We start from the raw sequence: 21204 nt of genomic DNA, 5'->3' as shown, positions 1-21204 counted from the left end.
TCAAAAGGTCACAGAGCCACCCGACTTTGTCCAAATTCAACCAAAATGGTCTCGTTTGTTTGTGCTGCGTTAGTGCTGGTTTGTGCAGAAAAAAAAATACTTTGTGCTGCTTGAGTTTTTAAGATATAACAGGTTTATTATGAGACGACGAGTTCACGCAGCACCTCGACTTTATCAAATTCATAGTCTTCTTTGTAAGAAAGACATCTGATAATCTTACAATTATTACTGCATGATTTTATTGGGTGTGTTAGGACGTGTGCCCCTCTCGTGGGTTAATTGGTCACTTAATTAGTGGGGCGTATCATGAGGAGCGCTGCTGATGTTCACGGTGAAGCAGTGGATTCACCATCGTTTTCATAAGGACAAAGTGTGATCTTCCTGCTTTGGGTTTTCCAGTTTTAAGGCCCACGTGCATCCATGTAACGAGTGAGTATTTAAGTTGTCTAACTTCACCTGTTTTAGTGGAGAGTATTGTGCGTAATTTCACCGGATATTGCGACTGTTTCAACATACAAAGGCCCATTAGCTCCAAACGTAACCATTTACATAAACTTTAGTAACCTATTGTCTTACAAGCTGACGAGTTGGACTAATCATTTCTTCTTTGAATGTTTTTAATATATCATTAAAACTACATTAGCCATGTTAGCACAGCCACGAGTCTGTGAATAGAGAATAAAGTCAAAATACTTTACATTAACAACAACTTAATTCTTGACAATTGGACTTTATTTTCTAAGTAGGGATGAAAAACAAATTACCCTAAACATGTTTTTTCAGTAAACTGTTGGGTTCTGCTTTTCCAGGTTTAGACTGTTTTATATAAGGATCAGGTTATAAAAAAAAAACAAAAAAAAAAACAAAACAAACATGATTGTGAGCCAAGAGGCATCCACTTGTTACCTGTGCAACGCTCTCGCACAGCCCTCTTTGAATAATTCCTTAAAAACCCAAACTGTGTTTGGGTTTTTAATTATACAAGCCATCACATTTTTAAACATTAACAGAAAATAAGATGCCAAAGGTTTCTACTAATATGTAGAATGGACTGATTAAGTGCTTTTCAAATTATGTCTTACTGTGGAAATGTCAAGTAACGTTTGCTGCAGACAAACTAACTTATTGCAGTACTCGTTTTCTTAAATCAGACTCTGAACTGCAACTCAATAACTTTAATGCTGTGAATTAAACATAAAGATTGATTTTGACTCATGAGTATCCCAGTTGGTAATTCACTGATCATTAGGATAGAGAACGTGCTACATCAGCCTCTCACCAGTTTGTATTTCAAATAGTGTTTTTTTTCACCCTAAATAACAAAGCTGCACCAAAAAATAAAAAAATAAATCAATTCACAGAGCTGAATCGCTTACCTGTCAGTCAAACTGCCAATTAGCTGAGTGATGGATGGCAATTAAAAATACAGCGTCTTTAAAGAATACAAATTACTTGTCTTCAATATTTTTTTTCTTAACACAGACATAATCTGGTTTAGCTGTACAAACTGTGGCAGATAAACATCATAAACTGTTAATTAAACTGGCTACTGAGCAAAAGTTCAAATATACTGCAGAGCAAGCTAGCTTTGAATATGTTTGTGTTGATATGGCCTTGGTGGTTTTAGTGTTCCTGCCCATTTTAGTTAATTATCGTGATTATGCACCGCTTTGACACAGGTTTTTGCAATAAAAACGTATTTATCTCAGGTGTTTTGGGGAATTCTACGGCCATTTTGGTTGTTTTGGAGTGGCTTTTGGATGCTCCTGTACGAGGTGTCACATAAAGTGCCATTTTTCTTTCATGAAATGTGAATGTGTTTAGACGGGCAGGTTAGCTTTAAAGCACAACAACAGAATGGATTACGCCACGAGCAGATGATGTGTGTTATTCTAACAGATCTGAAGTAACCTGTAGTCTGTCTTTTATTCTGTTGCCTCTCAAAAGAACATCAATAAATTCTGCAAATGCAAATCTTTGCTAACTCGCTGGCTCACGACACTGCAAAGAAACCACTGCTGTCAGCAGCTATACATGAAAATGATTCCTTATATATATATATATATATATATATATATATATATATTATATATATAATATATATATATATATATATATATTTATTCATATTTTTCAAAAGTGTATAGATTCAATATTCACTTTGCCATGTTGCATCAAAGGCCGTGCACTGCCAGTAATGTAAATCAACCCTCAAAGTAATGTTTTTTCTTGCCTAACACTTAAACAAATATCTATGACTGTGATTGAAAGTCAACATACTGTAATTTATTCCGATCATTTATAACTGAAAAGACTCTTGGAAACAGATGGATTTTTGGAAACAAACTGGGTTTTAGGAATTGGGGTTGCAAAAAAAAGGAATAAAATGTTATTTGTGTGGACAATCTTTGGCAAAATGCAATGGTGTCATTGCAATTCTGGTGTCTGGTGTCTTCCCAGTTTGGGGTCGTGAAGGAATTTATATGAGGTAGAATTTTCACTTGAAGTTATAATTATATTCTACTAGGCTGCATTTCCCTGCATAATCAGCAATTATCCTAAAGTGACTGAATATTTCAGATAGAGCAACTCTATTTTTATAGAGCGATGGTTATGGTAGAAAATACAAATCATCACAATGTTCATCCCTAGCCATCAGGACGGCAATGTGTCATTACGTAAATTTTCTCAACTAGCGTTAATGATTCAGTCATACTTATGACATATAATGGCCCTATTAAGCCGCTTTGCTAATGTTGTACTGACTGGAGCTCTGCTTCGGTGCATTACACACTACACATGTGAGGGCTCAACACGAACCAAAGCCAAAAGTGATAAAACCACCATCATCATCAAAAAGATTTTAATGAATGTAACTCGTCTGTGAACACTGGCTTCACAGTGCCTTTAAATTTCACTCTCCCATCCTCATCTCACAGGCTTCACCATCTCCTCCTCTATACTACGTTTGAGCTCTGTAAATAAAGCCGAGGGCTGAAGCTTTGCTGTATGCAGATCCCCTGGTGCTGCTCTCATATCCGAGGCAGAACACGAGCTCAGTGAAGCCTGAGGCTCCAGCGATCCAGCTCTGCACACTGAAACTGACCAGGGCTGTCACTGAGCAGCTGATGGTGATGCAATGACTGACGGGAAATAAACAAAAAACATTAATTCAGCTTCAGCATTTATTTCAGGAATTACTTTTTTTTTTATATAAAGGATTTTGCATTATTGGTATCAATATTTTGTTGAATATTCGTATACTCTGCCCTTCGTACTGCACAGTTTGCTCCAATAAAGAATATTACATTACATTTACCAGAGGCTTTATTACCATATGCTGAAATGTTTTCACATATTGGCAACTGTTTAAAAAGCAGAACAGCCTTAATGGATCTCTTAACTGGTTTTAGCCACAGTGAAGCACTCGTCAATATCTGGCACCGGGGCTCATACGTTTCTCACCCTCATGTGCTCACAGTCCGTAACAGCATCGATCGGCTCCATGTCACACACGTCCAGACCGATCAGGAGCAGCCGTGAGCTGGTTTTAAACTGAGATACTTTTCTCTACAATCAGGGATAAGTATGTAGACTAAACATGTAGACTAATACTGGCTCCAGAGTTATCAGCACCTACTATTAAACAGCTATCAACACGAGAAGCACTATCAGCTTTTACATGACATAAATTCACTGTAACCATCAAATAATGATAATGAAGCTGCCAGCACTTAGCCTGGCCAGTCATCCAAGTTCTGATATACATAAGCAGTTTGTTACTCTGGGTTTTAAGCTTAGCTCTGTTTCAAGGACCATGGTGTAATTAGCAATTCTGCATCTATTTTAGTTGTTTTGGATAGCGGCTCCTGGATGCGCCTTTATGAGTCATCACATAAAACAAACCCCCGCCCCGTCTAGATTGGGTCAGTGTTTTTTCTGTACCAATAGAACTGGCTGTGAGTAGGAGACGTGAAATATGTCTGTTATAAACACAAGCAACTCCCGCTCCAAAGACGGATTAACACTCAGTTTAGGCCTTGGCACAACTCGACTATACACCTGTGAGCAGCCGACAAGTCTACCTAACCTTAAAGAAGCTTTTTACCTGAGAGAATTGTCACAAAGGGCAGGCCAGGCTAGTCTGCAGCACTTGTGTTTGAGATGCACATGTGTTTTCATGTGACCTCCAATCACAGCTGAACTCTCTGAAGTGTCAGGTTAACAATACGGCTCAGAAAGTAGTGGTCTGTTCAGACTAACCTAAGAAAAAAAAAGTGTGCAATTCCCAAAACTGCTTTCGCATAGCAGATACATCTAAAGAGCAGCCTTCTTTCATGACGTAAACATCCTACCAAACCAAACACTGCGTGTCAAAGCAACACTGTCATGCAGCGTTTGGTCCAGAGGAGCTGGTTTGCCCTGCAGCCAACTCTTGGTGCAGTTTGTCACTAGTTATTATCAACTTAGTCGCCTATATTGGCATTAATTGTGAAAGTTGTCTTGACATCCACAGATTATTCCCCCTTGTAAACCCGTCATTGATATTATTAACCATCAGGAGTCCCTGCTTGTAATGCACGGTTCCATTGACATTGGGGCACATCTGCTCAGCTGTTTTCATATGAACTGAGACATGAAAATTATAGTCACCATCACACTCTGCAGATCTGAGGTCAGTGCATTAGAAACACTGGAACTAACTTTTTAAGTTTTAAAAATATATGAATATATGAAAACATAAGGACAGTATGCTGCGCTTAAACAGTTATGCTCATTAGTAGGGGTGGGTATTGGGAAGGACCTCACGATACGATACGCATCACGATACTTGAGCCACGATACGATACACATTGCGATATCCCGATTATGCGATATCCCGATTATTATATTCTACATAGTTCACCGAAAAATTTAAAAATGCATTACACATCTTAAAATCCAAGTTGTATATATGTACATCAGATGATAGTGATGGATCTTAAAATCCCAGTTGCACGTTCATCAGATTATAGTGACAATTCATGGGACAAACTGAGTCAAAACAATGTTTTATTATAACTATACAAGCTAAAGTTACAACATATTTGTATATGTTTTTCATATTATTTACATCATATGAAATTAACATTAAATTTAGTATGATGTTGCTTTAATTATGTGGCAAATGATAATAAACACAAGAAAGATGGGTACTAAAACCAAGGACAGGCACAGTGATCAGTCAGTATAGATATAAATCCATAAATAAATAAACCTCTGTCCATTATTTTTCATTTTTTAAGGACAGGCAATTGTGTTATATAAAAAATAAATTATAAAATGAAATCAAACGTGAAATAAAACCTGAGCTCAGTGCAGGGCCCTCCCAGGGTTGGTAGAGAGTGGCAATGCCCAGGACTGTCACTTAGGTAGGAGCACTGGGAAAAGAATCGGGGATAAAAAATATAAAAAAAAAATAAATAAAAAAAATAAAAAAAAAATAAAAAAAATCGATATTCAAATTTTGAATATCGATATTGAATCGGCTGGAAAAGTATCGCGATATATTGCCATATCGATATTTTTGCCCACCCCTACTCATTAGTTTTTTGTCCTGATGCAAAGGCAAATACACAACAAATGTCTTTATCGATAAAACCCTTTAACCTTACTTAAGTGATGGCTGTACTAGATATTTCTCTTCATTGTTGCTAGAATGGGGACGTTGTTCCATTTATGTGGCTGCTGGTTTGTGTGATGTATGCGGTGAAGAAAACGTCCTGCAGCAGCTCCTGCCTGCCAACAAGCAAACATGCAGGGGCAAGAAATCCATTTGGTTTGTGCCACTACCAGTCAGGCAAAAATCAACACACGTGTGAAACCAGTTTCCATACACGGCTCTCTCTTTTTCTATCCACATCTTCTTTCTTTGTGTTTGATGGCTAAAACACGTGTGATTGTCCACGGCTGCCCTTCAACACATGCTCCAGAAAGCAGGTGGGTGTTCATGTGAGACGAGTTTTCACAGCTGGAAATGTCATGGTGTGAAGGAGTACAGCCTCCGGTAGAGGAGGAAGATCCAAGAAGTAGATTTCTCTCTCCAGCATATCAAGTAAAAAAGAAAATCCCTGCCCTCCTCGCATGTTTGCTCTTATCCAAATTGAATACCAGCTGGATGCATAGATAAAGTCCTTGCCATTTCTCAAAAAAAAAAAAAATCCTGCCTGACGAGGACATTTAAGGCCTGACACCCCTCAGGAGAAAGTCAAGAACATTTCAGGGTTGCAGCGCATGTGTGAAAGAAGTGCTTTGCTCAAATAAAGTATTATATTTGTCAGATCTCAAGTTGTGAAATCAACAGCTGACTTGTGTCAAAGTGTATACAACTTTGACCATGAATTGCTGACGCTGAAGTGCTAATGTGAAAAGTTATTTTTAGGTGCTGCTTATATCTGGTATTTAAATCCTGAGTGATCCCATCATGAGTGGACAGCCTCAAGTACAGGTGTAAATGCAGCCTGAAAGGATTTAAGGAGGCGAGATCCAATCAATGAGACTGCATTTGGAGGTGGCCTGGGCCTCATGTGGCCACATCCTTTGAGCAGTGGAAACACAATGCATCCTGGGCCACAATGAAATACATAACTTGACAACAACATGCAAAGCGATCACAACGTGTTGTGTTCTGTCGCTTTGATTTCCCTCCCTCGGCTGTTCTTTTAAGATCCGAGACATCACATTTCTGTTTCGATCCTCTGAAGTCATGTACTTGTTTATTTACATGCGGGGCAGGGGAGCGAGATCCGATCACTACTTGCCACTTGAGACGCAATTGGAGACACTTGTTATAACCAATGTGAACAGACACTCTTACTTAGCATTTAACATGTGATCAGATCACTGGGTGGAATTTAATACCAGGTGTCCAAAAGGACCTTATTTTGATCTTTGCTCATAATTTTACAGAAAACATTCACTCTCTGTGACTGTAAGTGCAGTCATGTAAGAAGCGTGAGCCCAGACCTCTGATGTTACCGTGACTGAATGCCTGTATTATATGTTAATAGTTGTTATTTTATTATTTATGTAAACATCTTGTTTTTAAACTGTATTGATGAAGGGGGACTTTACGAGACTTTATGTAAAAAGCAAACTGAAGTCACGTCTAGCTGCGGCTGGGTGCTTGACATTCAGTACGTGCACATGCAGCGATTCAAGCTGGTTGGAGATCATTTGCACACATCGTACTGACTTTTAAACTGCATGTGAACACCTTAAGTCAGTCAAGTAATCTGATCAGACTGGATTCATCAACCCGCTTGCAGCACCTAGATAAGCCAGTCGCAACCGCCTTGTTAATGCCATGTGAACGGAGACATGGATATTACAGTCTGCGCATGCTCGAGAATTTCCCCCGGGTGGGGTTTTCCCCCGGGGGAGGGGATTCACCCGGAAGTGAAAGGAGACGACGCAACGCTGCTCAGTAGTAGCTCCCTGGGGTGTCGTCAAAATATTTCCTATTCTGACATTTCATATATAAATACTGTATTTTCGCGACCATACGGGCCGACCGAAACGGCACACACACAAGAACACACACACACACACACACACGCACACAGGCACAGGAGTGTGCGTATTTAAAAATACAGCGGGAGCAAAACTTTGTTTGATTGTAGGCTACTTTATTTCAGTTTTTACATTAATCAAACCCATTAAGTCTCATCCTCTGTTTCTGCATTAAAGAGCTCCGCTAAATCAGCTGTGCCAGTCCGGATTCCTCGCTGTCAGAGTCACGTTCCGTGCCGTGCGGCGCCTCGGAAATGCACGCTTTTGCAAAAGCTCGCAAAATAATCCCAGCAGACACGTTAGCCCACGCATCAACAATCAATCTGCAAACTGTGGCATAAAAAAAACAAAATAAACAGGATTTATGCATTTACAGTCAGAGCGATGCAGTGTGGTTTTTAATTATATTTTACTCTGGGGTGTCGTGAGATTTTATTCACTTTTGAAAGGTGTCATGACTGAAAAAAGGTTGAGAAAGGCTGTTTTAGACAGATTATTAATAGGAAAGCAGTTAGAATGCACTTTTTCCTTTCCTTGTTGTTAAGCGGAGGTCAACCGGAAGTGGCTCTTTGTTGAAATGGTTACCATGGTTACCTCGGGTACAGCGTCACCTAGCGTCACGGAGTCAGCCATGCTCTGGTTACAGTGGTTTATTCAATCTGATTCAGTCTGATCTCAGAACAGCATGTATAATCAGACAAGTGATCCAATCTTCTGCATGTCATTATCTGATCAGATCTGCAACCATGTTGAATCGCTGCATGTGTACGCACTGACTGTGGCACACCTGACAAGGTGGCCTACTCTTGCACCCTCTCAGCAGTTACTGAACAATAAAACGTTGTAAAGTCACAATGGATTAAAGAAAAAGCTAAGTGGGGAGGACGTTGTATATGCTTTTCCTTTCAGCAGAGAAACTGATATAAACAATAATCAAGTATTATATGTGGTGTGAATGCACAAAGCTCACAGATCAGAACTGAGGCTCAAGAAACATGCTTTGGAGGCACCGGGGCCGTGAACATGACCGTGAACAGGACCGTGAACATGGCCGTGAACAGGACCGTGAACAGGGCCAGGTTGGCACAGTTTACTATTAATAAAAGAGTCGATGTATTAAATGTTCTTTTGGAACGCTCCCATTTATTCACTAACGGTGATGATGGGAGCTTGAGTAATTCCTGCAGTCATGTTCCCTCTAAAACAAACCTAAAATGAAGTCTCCTCAGATTCATCATTTGGGCCATTAAAGTTTCCTAAAATGTACTAAAGCTTTGCTATTAAAAGTCACGTACGGTAATAAAACACTGCCCCATTTCTGCTTGGATCTTCTTGTGTGTGACCTTCTTGATATTGATGCCTTGTTTTGTCGATTCCAGAGGTGTTTTCTCTCAGCCTCGTCAAATAAATATCTTAAGACACAACCATTCGCTCTTATCTGAGCGTCTCAGAGCTGATGTTGGGGCTGGACTGTGACTCTGCAGTCTCCCAGACCTGCTGAGTGGGTCCTTCCAGAAAGTTACACCCAGCACACAAAAGGGATGACACAGTGCTCCACTCAGTTTCAGATCTACAGTATGCTGCTATAGGGCTAGGCAATATATCGAGATTTTAATATATATCGATATATTTTCAAACACGATATGGTACGAGACAATATCGTTTATATCGATTTAAAAAAAAAAAAAAAAGATTTTTTTTTTTTTTTTTACATTTTTTTTTTAATGATTTTTATATAGCTTATTTTGTGACAAATTGACTTGAATATTTTATTTGAGATTTGCAAAAATGTTTTGTTATTTGCACAACTGTCAACCTCAGTGGAAAAGTCTGCCTGTTACTGTCTACATTGTATTAATTGCACAGTGTATTTTAATGTAATTCTTATGCAGGAAAGGGATATTTGTTTTATTTTATTCAAGAAGCATTTTTATTCTATATATGCAGGCAGTTTATTTTTATTTCATTTGTTTTATACATTTTGATATTGTGCAGACCTCTGTTAACAAAAGGTACCTGTGTGACATTTGGCACGAGGCTTTGTATTAAAACTGACTGTTTTTTTTAAGGGTTTGCCTCAGAAAAAAATGAAGCTAACAGAGATGCTATGCTATAATGCTTTGGGGGAAACCCCAATTAAGGCACAGAAAAAATATCGAGATATATATCGAGTATCGCCATTTAAAAATATCGAGATATGACTTTTGGTCCATATCGCCCAGCCCTATGCTGCTACAACAGTCACACACACTTTCCTATTGATTAAAAACGACTGGCAGAGCCACTCAGAGAGTTCCACATGTTTGTACGTGACACGCTTTCCTCCAATTTTGTGCAATTTCATAACCGGTTCTCAAACAGGACAAGTATTAGTTGTGGTGTTATTGCTGATATTTCTCCAAACACCATTCTGCCTCTTACTACTCTACCGGGGGGGGGGTGGATAAAAAAATACAAGAAATAAGTCACTGCTTGGAAAATGTTTTTGTGAGAAATGGGAGGTAAAATGTTCCACTGCAGGAAAACTTTCCCTTCCCCACCTGAACGGCATCGAGTTTCTCCACCCAGATCCCACCAAGACTGGCGGGATGGAAGCTGGCCACCGTCCCTTCAGCGACTGCCAGATTCCTTTCAATTATAGATGATTCTGCTCCCTCGCTTGTTCGCTCCTCTTTTCTTTTCCCATCTAGGTCCCTCATTATTCTTTCTTTCAGACCCAGTCCTTTCTGCCTCTTTACACACCTTCCACACGTTCTGCCTCCCATCTTCATTTGTCATGCATGAAATCTTCTAATGGAGTTAACCAGTGGGAGAATAATGGAGCAGCCAGTCGGGTATCTGTCCAACACTTTGACCGTGTGTGTGTTCTGAATGCACATCGGCGTGCTGGATACGGCTGTTCTTCTGCCACATTGACCCAGAGACAGGTGTTACAGTCTGTAACTGTTGTGCAGACATGCATGGATATTTCTCCCTCCCCCCGATTACTTCTAAACTAATATAAATCATTTTGAGTAATGACCAAACCAACTTAGATAGCGAAGCTGCTTTTATCACGAAGTGCAAATATTTGCGTTTTAAAAGGAACATATGATGGAAAGAATAAAATAAAATTCTGCTCAGTTCTTTTTGTTCAGTCTGTGATTAAAAGTGGAATTTATCTTTTAAAGAGATGAGCCTTCAAAAGATTCTTGACAGTTCAGAGAAATGCCAGTGCTCTGAAAAGATTAGAAAGCTTGTTCCAACTTTATGCAGCCACAAATGAAAAAAGTCTGGATTGAGACTGCCTTGTGTGTAGTAGGCATGGGGCGATATACGATATTATCGTATATCGCGCTAAAAAACGGATAACGTTATCGTGGGGTACTGTAATTATCGCCCAATTTTTTTATTTTTTTTAATTTTTTTGTCACACAAGGCCAGGTAGAAGCCAGTGTTATTTTTTTCATGTATTTTATTAATATTATTTATTATTATTATTTATTTAATATTTTTTCAGAGAGTAGTACAATCCGTGTGCATTTGACTACTGTGGCACTTTATTTTCACTCAATCTTTGTGTTGGCCATGCAGCTTTTGTTTTGTATACTACAGAGCAGTGCCTTTATTTTATTATTTTTCCAGAGAGCCGTACTAAGTAGCAGGCAGCCAGCCACTGTTAAGGTTTCAGAGAGTAATACAATCAGTGTGCATTTGGCTCTACTTTGTCACTTTATTTCTATTTGTCACTTATTTCTTTCGACTCTCAGGGAAGTATTTTCTTACAAAAAAAGAAAGTTCAAATAAGTACCGGTACTATAGTTTACACTTTGTAATGCATAACATTTACAGTACACTATTTTTTCTCTACCTCAAGTGTCACTGTGTTGAGAATGATTTGAGAATAAATGTTCTGAAGGAACCAGTGGATCCACGGTTAGTGTTTTTCCTTGCATTTTAAGAATTTTATAAGCGACGCGCTAATATCGTGATAATATCGTAATCGTGATATTTTTGTCCACTAATATCGTGATATGAAATTTTCATATCGTCCCATGCCTAGTGTGTAGTACCAGATTACACTTCCAACAGGAACGCGATACTGTAAGCCTGGAAGACTGAGTTTAGATAGTCCTCTGTAGGCAGTTTAGTGGCGTGAATTGGATTGGGGCGACCATGTGGAGCCAGCAGACGTCAAACAGGAATTATCGGTTGATCAAATACCAGATCAGGTATTTGATCTGGACCATCTACGGCATTTTCATTATTCCTGTACCAGTAGTTAGGAGGCATGAAGTCTAAAATCTAAATCGGCATGACAGAGAGGCAGCTGCAACACAGTGGGAGGAGGACAAGTAGTCATCAGTTATGATGCCCGGGTTGCATTTCTTGTTAGGGAGTGAAATGAAGAGGTGAATCATATGTTACAGGTCCAATTGGTTTCCTCAGAGACTTTGAGACAAAGCAGTTGGTAAGAAGCCGTGCTCACACTCGTTTATCCCACATGAAACAACATACCCTGGACCTCCTGGTGTCTTAAAAGGGGGAAACAGGCAACGCCTCTTCCCTGGGCTCTCATTTCTCAACAGCAGTGGTGGACAGTAACGGAGTAAATTTACTTGAGTACTGTACTTAAGTACATATCCAGAGGATTTGTACTTTACTTGAGTATTAGATTTCTTTGGTACTTATTACTCTTACTTGAATACATTTCCAAGACAAATATTTTTACTTTTACTCGAGTAAATTTCTAGGAAGGCTGAAAAGTACTCGTTACTTTCAGGTCTGCTTTTTTTTCTTCTTCCCTAAAATCCTATTGGACACAAGCTGTTTTTGTCAAAGGAGGAGACCTATCACAGTGCACGCTCTCCACTGGGATGTACGTAAAGCGGAAATACGTGAAGACATAGCCGCAACAATTCACAAAATCCTTGGCCGTATCTTAACTCAATGTTTGAGTTCGACCGAGTAAAAAACGAGGACACAGACAAACCACGGACATTTACAACTTAAACTTTACAACTTAAATTAATTTAGAAAAAATATAGTAATTTACTGATGTGAAAAATAAGAAATTTACTCTTACTCTTACTTTTACTTAAAGTAAATTTAAAAGCATTTACTTTTGGATACTTAAGTACCTTTAAAAGCAAGTACTTTTCTACTCTTACTCGAGTAATATTTTGACTGAGCTACTTTTACTTGTAACGGAGTAAATTTTGACCAGTAGTATTTGTACTCTTACTCAAGTACTGGGGTCGAGTACTCTGTCCACCTCTGCTCAACAGTCTCTACTAACAACTCTAATGATGCATCCTTCTCCTCTCGGCTGAAAACTTGTAGCTGGTCCCGTCCTTCTACTACATTGCAAAATGGCAACCCCTGTCAGTAATAAACGTGCAGAATTCCCGGCTCATATCTTTGACTGTTTCAATTACATGAACTACACAGTACACGGCATGCAGCACTGGCTGACAAACTGCACTTAATGATGCACTGAAATCGCCAGGGTAAGCATGGAGGTGTGTGCTTTAAGAAATATACAGCGTTTGAGGATAATTTGTATATAATTTCCCGAAAACAGTTCCTGGTTACAGCACAGCATATACAAAGCTAATTTTCCTCCAGCAAATGGGCAATTAAACGACTTATCTTTGGCGATAAAACAAGAAAAAAAAAGTTAATTACTATGTAAATGTAATCATACAGTGTCAGACCGGTTATACCCCGAGCAACAAATTGATTTTGAAATGTTCAAGCGCGTGGAGGTATAAGGAGTTTTCATTCCCTACCCTGGGGTTGCTCTAATAAACCAGAATAAGAAGATAACTTGTTATTTCAGAGTTTAAATGAAGTACAGCAGCGCTTCACCTGAGGAGCTGCGATGTTGAGAGCAGGATTGGCCAGTTCAAACCTCTCCTGAGACTTTTCTCTCGCCAGACGAGCTGCCTCCTTTATCTCCTTAAACTGCTCTGCAAACTGCAGGTGGAGGGAGACAAAAGACCAGAGTCATGAGCAGGAAACATGATTTTCTTTATCTCTGCTCTACATTTGACCACCTCTACGTCTGCTTTGTGTGTGTTACTCATACAGTGCTGCTTCTGTTTAAAGTCAGTCTGATAAGAGCTTCATCTGAGGTTGAAGTAAAACAGCTCGGGTTCCTGCCTCGATAGAAATAAATCTCACTAACGGAAACATGGTTTGTGAAATCTAAAAAAGGGGAGGGGAGATAACAGGAGGGGCTTAGATACTGTTTGGGCGTATTGATTGCTGACACAAAAGGTGATAATATGAAGTAACACGACTATCCTGAAAGACTTTTGAGAGCGGCTGCTGTGGGTGTGGATGGAGTTGACCTGCTGAAGGTGCTGCTCTGTGGAAAAGCCCAGCCCGTAGACGGTGTTGGCCCGGCTGTCCGCCCACTGACCAAACTTCTGGGAGGTCTTGGTGAAAGTCATGTTGGGGGTGATTGTGCTGTTGATGATGGCCTGACAACACAGACAGTTAATATAATTAATGTCATGAATTACGAGCAGAAAAATGACCCCTGCAGGAGCAGACTGATCATTAGTAAATGACAAGATGCTACACAGAAATAAATAAGAGGGCTCTGTTTAATATGATGTAATTAAGATGAACACTGTATATTTTTCATAATATGTGAGAATACAGAATAAATGACCCCAGGCACAAACCTGAAACCTAGATAAAAGAAGGGAGGAAAAGAGGCTTCCCACCAAAATTGTTTAAGTCACAAAAAAACACTATCGATATATCAGACATTCTTCAAAAAGCCTGATTTCAAGTTGACAATTTCCAGAACAAACCAGGCGGATTATGAATAATACCTGGTCAGCTTTAAATGTCAAATTCATTAAGGCTGTTTGTTATTTTTTTATACTAACACTTCTGACCAGCAAAATGTGCCGAACGGCCCTTTGAATAGCAAGAGGCCATCCATTCACTGCACGGCAGCTCATCGCCAAATACCAAACAAATCCATTTTCTTTAGGATGAAGCAATAATAAAACCACACAGAGATGATAATAATAAAAAAAACCTGACAAAGGTCACATTTAGAGGGCGAGTTCCTTACAATCTGGAGTACATACAGGTAAAAAGATCCACAAACGGAGAACTGCAAATGAAGACAAAAAACGAGCAGAAACCAGGACGCATGAAGAGAGGATAGCGGGGGAGAAGTGTGTGATGAGCTGTTCAGCAAATTTCTCAAACAGCCAGGAAAGGTGGATTGTTTGCCAAACTGCTTCTTTAGTCTCGTCTCCAAAAGCCTCTTGTCTCAAAGGGACAAGTTGGCACAACTGGCTGGGTTTTCTCCAAATTTCAATTACGACCAAGACATCCTGTCAGCGTTTGGACTTTCACATCGCTGGGAATGCTGCATTATCAATGTGGCTACGTTGGAAATACCCTGCAGACAACTAATGCATTCATCCACAAAAACTATATCTGAAAGGTAAACTATTTTGTATACAAATAAATAAACAGGAATCCCTAGATACCTTACACAAAGTGAGTAAATTATAATGCAAGACAGAAACATTTGATAAACTACACATGAAGGGTTGGTTGCACCGTCAGAGTTGATACATATGGTTTTACGTTAGTTGAGAACAACAGAAAATATGAACTTGTTCTCTCTTTCCATGCAGTTACAGGCAAACTACGTGTGAAATTGCCCCAACGTCCCCACGTCAGACAGATTTGAACCATGTGACCACAATTGCATCATGTGATCGTATACATACATGTTTTAACGTGTAAAGGTCTTACCTTCGTCCCGCCCACGCTGATGATGCGGTAGACGGAGCGGCTAGCGTCGTAGAAGAAGGACACGGTGACGGCATGTTTGCTGGCCGGCAGCCAGTTGCGTTTGGTGGCCGGGTCGATCTGGAAGACATGAGCTCTGGCGCTGAAGATGGGCTGCTCCCTTCAAAACACAGGATGGAAAAACGAGAAACGTTAGGGTTAGGGCCTTAATTAGGGCTTTAAACCCTAATTTAAAGTTACAGGTTATTCTGTGTCGCATTAAATATAATAAATAAAAAAAAGGAGTTTTGGTTGTTTAGTTGTGACTGAAACAGATATGAAAAACTTGTTTTACATTAGAGAAGAAGAAGAATCACAAATGAATATATGTCTGTTGTCCCACGTTGATTTTGTTGTACAAGTTTCATCATTATAGCTTTGAGCGGCGTCGAGTGTCAGCCTCTCAGTCAGATACTGATCTCCAAACTCATTATTTCTCAACTAGCCAAATAATTGTGTCCTTCGCTGAACCAAAACAGTTTTTCCAGATGATCTGATTTTTGAGCTTGTTTTGGAGCATTTGCAATAACAACTAAGCACTCAAGTTGTCCCTCCACTGCAGGAGTCAACATGGTTAGAGACAGTGATTTGGATCAGTATCAGATATTAAAAGGTTTTGACTTAAAAAGAAAACATAGGAGGCTGATAAACTAGCATTTAATTCAAATAATAAATCATTTTACTTAAAAAAAAAAATATTCTGCCAGATTTAATTTACAAAAGATACAAGAAACACCATATGCTAGAAAGCTCCTGTGTTGCTTTTTTATTGTTTTCTGTGTTTTGGCAGCAGTCTGTTCCAACACTTTTCAGTTGTAACAGAGGTTAAATATATCCCTCCTAGCCTGAAGTCTTCACCTGACATCCACCTTTATCACAAACAGAATAGAGCCTGAGGTGTATACCTGAGAAAGAGTTACATAAAAGAACAAAGTTCACCGTCTTTCAGCCTTCAAGGTTTATTTATTGGGACAAACTGAAGGGGGGGTCATCCTTACAAGAGTGAGGGCAGCCAGCTCTCACTAGCCCAGCACCTTGGAGCATTTCACTCGTAACACAGAAACAAAAACTTTTCTTGTTTGGCAACTTTTATAATCCTAAGGGAGAACAAAAAAAAAGTTGAAATTCAAAAGGACTTTGCTATAAAAACAATGAAATGTAACAAGCAAAATGAAACAGTCATATCAGAAGACTGTGGTACTCTCAGATGCAGAAGTACATTTAAGACTCAGACTGAGGCTGAATCATAAATGTACTTGTGCTTTTATACTCAACTCAGCATCCATTTAAAATGCACATCAACAAGCATTTTCATGTTCTTAGTTTTCTTCTTCTTTCAACAAGTATACAAAATATGATTTTTAGGTATAAAAGGAAAAATAAAAAAAGGAAAATGGCCTGAACCAAAACGATGTGCATGACATATTGTGTTTATTCTTTGCAAACAGTTGCATTTGCAACGGCATGAAGCAGCCTCACAGCCTGCCAGAGTGCGACAAAGCAAAGCTGTTCTGAAAGAAAGTCGGAGGAAAATTTTGGGGTGAGATGCAGCTGAAGGCTGCTCTGCCAGACAAGCAGCATTGGGTTGGTACAGCAGCTCAGATAGTTCTGATGTGGAGTAAACAGTCACAAAGGTCTCAGCAAACATGAAAAATAAAGTTATAAAGAATACGAATTAAAATATCTATCACACCTTCCCCCTTTTGATCAGTCACGATCAATAAAAGGTGAAATCACATACAACTTCACACCACATTAAACACTACCTTAACTTAATTTACAAAACCTATACCAAAGCTCCATTCATGAACTTAATCTTATCAAAGACCAGGTTGTGGGGCAGCAGTCTGAGTAATAAGGTCCAGACCTCTCTCTTCCCAGCCACCACCATTAAGGCCCAATCTCAATACTCCCCCTTCTTTTCTCCACTCGCCCTTCTTTTCTTCCCTAACCCCTAAAAAAGAAGGGGGAGATTTTAGGGCACTTGAGATCTAGGGCACTTGGCCCAGGTGCCTGTCCCATTTCTCCTACTCCCCCTCGTTTTCATCCCTAACCTGAACAGGAAGCTGAGAACCAAAAGCTGTTTTAACTTCAGCTGTAGCGCTGTTAATATGGCACTTTATTAAGTTTTAATATTTTTTCAGGCATAAAGGTAACCTTAAGATCCGCAACCGGGGCTCAGTTTATCCAAATAACGCCTGTTAAGAAATTTGACCCGATGTTTTCGGAGATGAGAAGAGCCGCCGCCCCCGGGGAGCAACCTCAGCTCACAGCCCGAGAAGAGACGTGTCCGCCGGGTCAAGCTGCTGCGTCGTCCCGGGAGAGAAACTCTCTCCTGGGACGCAGCTCTGTTGAGAATTACGCTGGCTGAAATAAATCATTTAGGAAGATGTTGGTTTAATAGATGAAATCTAACAGTTGTAGCTACGCCTGTTAAGAAATTTGCTCCGAAATTTAGAGATTTCTGTCTGCCGGCTCCGGAGTTTAGGTCCGCGTTAAATAGACGCAGCCTATGGCATCGCTTACGTAACCTACGGCGTCGCTTACGTAGGTTACGTAACCATATTCCGGCGCGATCTTAGCGAACAACGGACAAAAAAGGGATTATGTACATTCACTGAGTGAATATTATGAAAGTAAAATATTGGTTTGCGCCGAGAAATGTAATCAAAATGCATTTTTATGCAGAAACTAACTCAAAATATTGATTTTATTCCCAAAAAATAAGAAATGTCCGCCATGTTTTTTTTTTATTCAGTCCGCAAATGACGACGAAAAGCATTCTGGGAAATCTTCATACCCCCTTGCTCGCCAAGTCAGCATCTGCAAACCCTCGATCCGTAGGGACTATTCTCAGCCCCTAGCCCTCGTTATGCCCCCTCCCCCTAGGTGAAAAGAGGAATTGGGACACCACTACCTTCACGGGAACGCGCAAAAGTTAGGGTTAGTGAAGAAAACGAGGGCGAGGGGGAGTATTGGGACGCAGCCTAACTACTCGGGGGGTTAACAAGACGTTCCCAGGTTGCCCGAGAGATTTAATCTCTCCAGTATGTCCCGGGTCTCCCCCGGATCCTCCTAATTGGACATGGCCAGAACCCCTCCCGAGGGAAGCCTCACCAGATGCCCAAACCTCTCGATGTGGAACGGCAGCAATTCTACACCGAGTGACAGAACTTCTCACACCCTCTCTAAGGGAGACCCCAGCCGCCCTGCAGAGGAAGCTAATTTTAGCCACCTGTATCTGTGATCTTATTCTTTCAGTCACTACCCACAATTCATGGCCATAGATGGACTGGTAAACCGAAGGTCTTGCCTATTGGCTCAGCTCTCTCTTCACCACAACAGACCAGTGAACCAATCCGGCTGTCAATCTCCCGCTCCATCCTTCCCTCACTTGTAAATAAGACCCTGAAATACATAAACTCCTTCACTTGAGGCGGCACCTCAGCCCAGATCGGAAGAGGCAAATGCACCCTTTTTCAACTGAGAACCGTGGTCTTGGATTTAAAAGGTGCGGATTCTCCTTCCTGCTGCTTCACATTCCCCTGCGAGAGCTGAAGATCACAACAGGACCACATCATCTGCAAAAAAGCAGATGTGACCAAACCAAACCGCTCCACTCTGGCTGTGCCTAAACATTCTGTCCATAAAGGTTATAAACTGAATCAAGTGACAAAAGGGCAGCCCTGTTGGACCTCAACTCTAACTGAAAATTAATCCAACAGGCTGTATGAACCAAACTCTCGTTCGGTCTGTGCAGGCTCTGAAAAGCTGGTTACAAAGGACCCAGTATCCCCTACTCCTGGAGAACCCCCCAAAAAGATGACAAAATGAACACGGGCAAATTCCATCTCCAAGTCACATATGCACATATGGATTTGGTTGAGAAAAATCCCATGCTCCCACAAGGAATCCAGTAATGGCGCTTTTATACTAGTACCTACCACACCTCGTCACGCCTCCCCTCCACTCGCCTTGTCCTCGTTTGTTTCTAGACACCCAGATGAGAAGTGGGCGGGTTGGAGCGAAGCTGCTGTGACGTATTTGATTGTGTGATCTAAACGAAGACACTAAAGATGTAGAACATGCAGGAGATGATAAATGTGCGGCTGGGTCTGTGACTTGTGTTCGATATCAAGTTAAAAAATGAGTGAAAGAAGCTTTAATATGGATTATTTGACGATATGGAGGAGTATAATAATAATAATAATAATAATAATATGGAGGAGTCAACAATTGAACGGGGAGCACTTAATGTTTTTTTTTTATTATTTTTTTATTTATTTATTTATTTTTATTTTTTTATTTTTTACTTTTTTATTATTATTATCTTTTTATCTTTGGAGGTATTGTCATGTACTTGTTTGTTTACTTGCTCTCATGGTGCGTCTCTCTCCCTCTAGTTGTATTGTGTTTATGAAATAAGAATGGAAATAAGGATTTGAGAAAATAGGAATTTTGGCTAATACATAAAAGATAGTGAAGTGTAAGGGATGTATAGGGGAGGGAGGTAACAGGGGGGTTAAAAGGTATTTTAAAGGCATGTTAGGCCTCTCTTTGCTTTGTTTGTGTTTGTTGTTCAGATATGTCCTTTTAATATATATATATATATATATATATATATATATATATATTTTTTTTTTTTTTTTTTCTTCATGTATATGTTGAGGTTGGTGTCTGTCTTATGTCTATATATGTATATTAGTTGTTGTTTTTTTTTTGTTGTTATACTGAACGTCACTATGGTGTGGCACATAGAAAAATAAAGTAAAAAAAAAAGAAAGAAGCTTTAAGCGGCAACGCTTTTTATTTTGTTTGTTTGTGTCGGTTCTGATGAAGTGTCAGCTGAGAGCCACGAGTGGCGGAGAAGTGACACAGCTCCTGGTAGATCTGGTCGTTCCTTATCGCCCGTCTAGATCCCTTTTTAATTCTCTCCTCAGCCACCAGGTTTATGAACATCTGCACCTCAGAGTTGGATCACCAAACAGACGTTTGCGCTGCCATTGCCTGTTGAATAAAATGAAGCCGCGAGTCGGTCTCGCGCTGATTCCCGCTTCCTGATTCAAACGTCTGAGGGCACCGCCCCCCGACCAATCGGTGGCGTGTAGTGTGATGACGTCAGATCCAGGGCCGCTTAGAGCACGCTTAGAACCTCAGCAGAATAGGTACAGAAAAAGTATCTACTCAGCACGCCTCCACCCGTAGTGTAAAAGCGCAAAACGGGGGCGAGTCGAGTCGCGCTGAGTAGGTACTAGTGTAAAAGCGCCATAAGTGTGTAGAGCTGGCCCGGTGTTCTACAACGTGGAAGGAACCCACATTTATCCTCCTGAAGCCAAGGTTCAAAGATCTATCAGTCTTTCCTCTTCAATAGACTTTATCAGGGAGGCTGAAGAGTGCGATTCCCTGTCGTTGGAACAAACCCTCCAGTCCCCTTCTTAAAAAGGGGAACCACCATCTCAGTTTGTCAGCCCAGAGGGATTGCCCCCGATAGGATAAACTAGGCACAGCTTATTAAACAGCAGCTTGAAGAACCACCTTTAAACAGGAATAACTTAAATAAGTAATTATACGACCTAAGGTGGGGTCCAGAATATATTTCCTTCATTAGAATGTGTAAATCCTTAGAACTTAGAGACTTTTTTTTCTTTTCCATGTGGGAATTCTGCCTGCATGAGGTTCATCACAGGACCAGGCTTACACTTTAAAGACGGCCAAGCTTTGGCATGTCAGTTGAAAGTGTTTTGCTTTTACTGTAAGTATTATGCAATGTCTTTATTCGAGCAGTCTGGTTTGGAGGTAATAGTTCTCTGAACAATCGTAGAATCCTTTTTTTTTGGGTTACCT

General features: G+C 40.1%; 1 protein-coding gene across 2 annotated transcripts in view; it reads right to left on the bottom strand.

Moving 5' to 3' along the window:
* LOC133458562 (homer protein homolog 3-like) overlaps positions 1–21204 on the bottom strand; it is a 67037-nt gene that overhangs the window by 18735 nt on the left and 27098 nt on the right. For both annotated transcript variants that reach the window (XM_061738594.1, XM_061738595.1), the window contains 3 exons: positions 15325–15481; positions 13887–14018; positions 13402–13509 (listed from right to left, as the gene is read on the bottom strand). In XM_061738594.1, coding sequence (XP_061594578.1) covers positions 13402–13509; positions 13887–14018; positions 15325–15481 — 397 coding nt within the window. The remainder of the gene's footprint in view (positions 1–13401; positions 13510–13886; positions 14019–15324; positions 15482–21204) is intronic.

Source organism: Cololabis saira, chromosome 13, assembly GCF_033807715.1.
Source record: "Cololabis saira isolate AMF1-May2022 chromosome 13, fColSai1.1, whole genome shotgun sequence".
In the NCBI taxonomy this organism is placed as follows: domain Eukaryota; kingdom Metazoa; phylum Chordata; class Actinopteri; order Beloniformes; family Belonidae; genus Cololabis; species Cololabis saira.
This window is presented reverse-complemented; position numbering and strand designations above follow the sequence as displayed.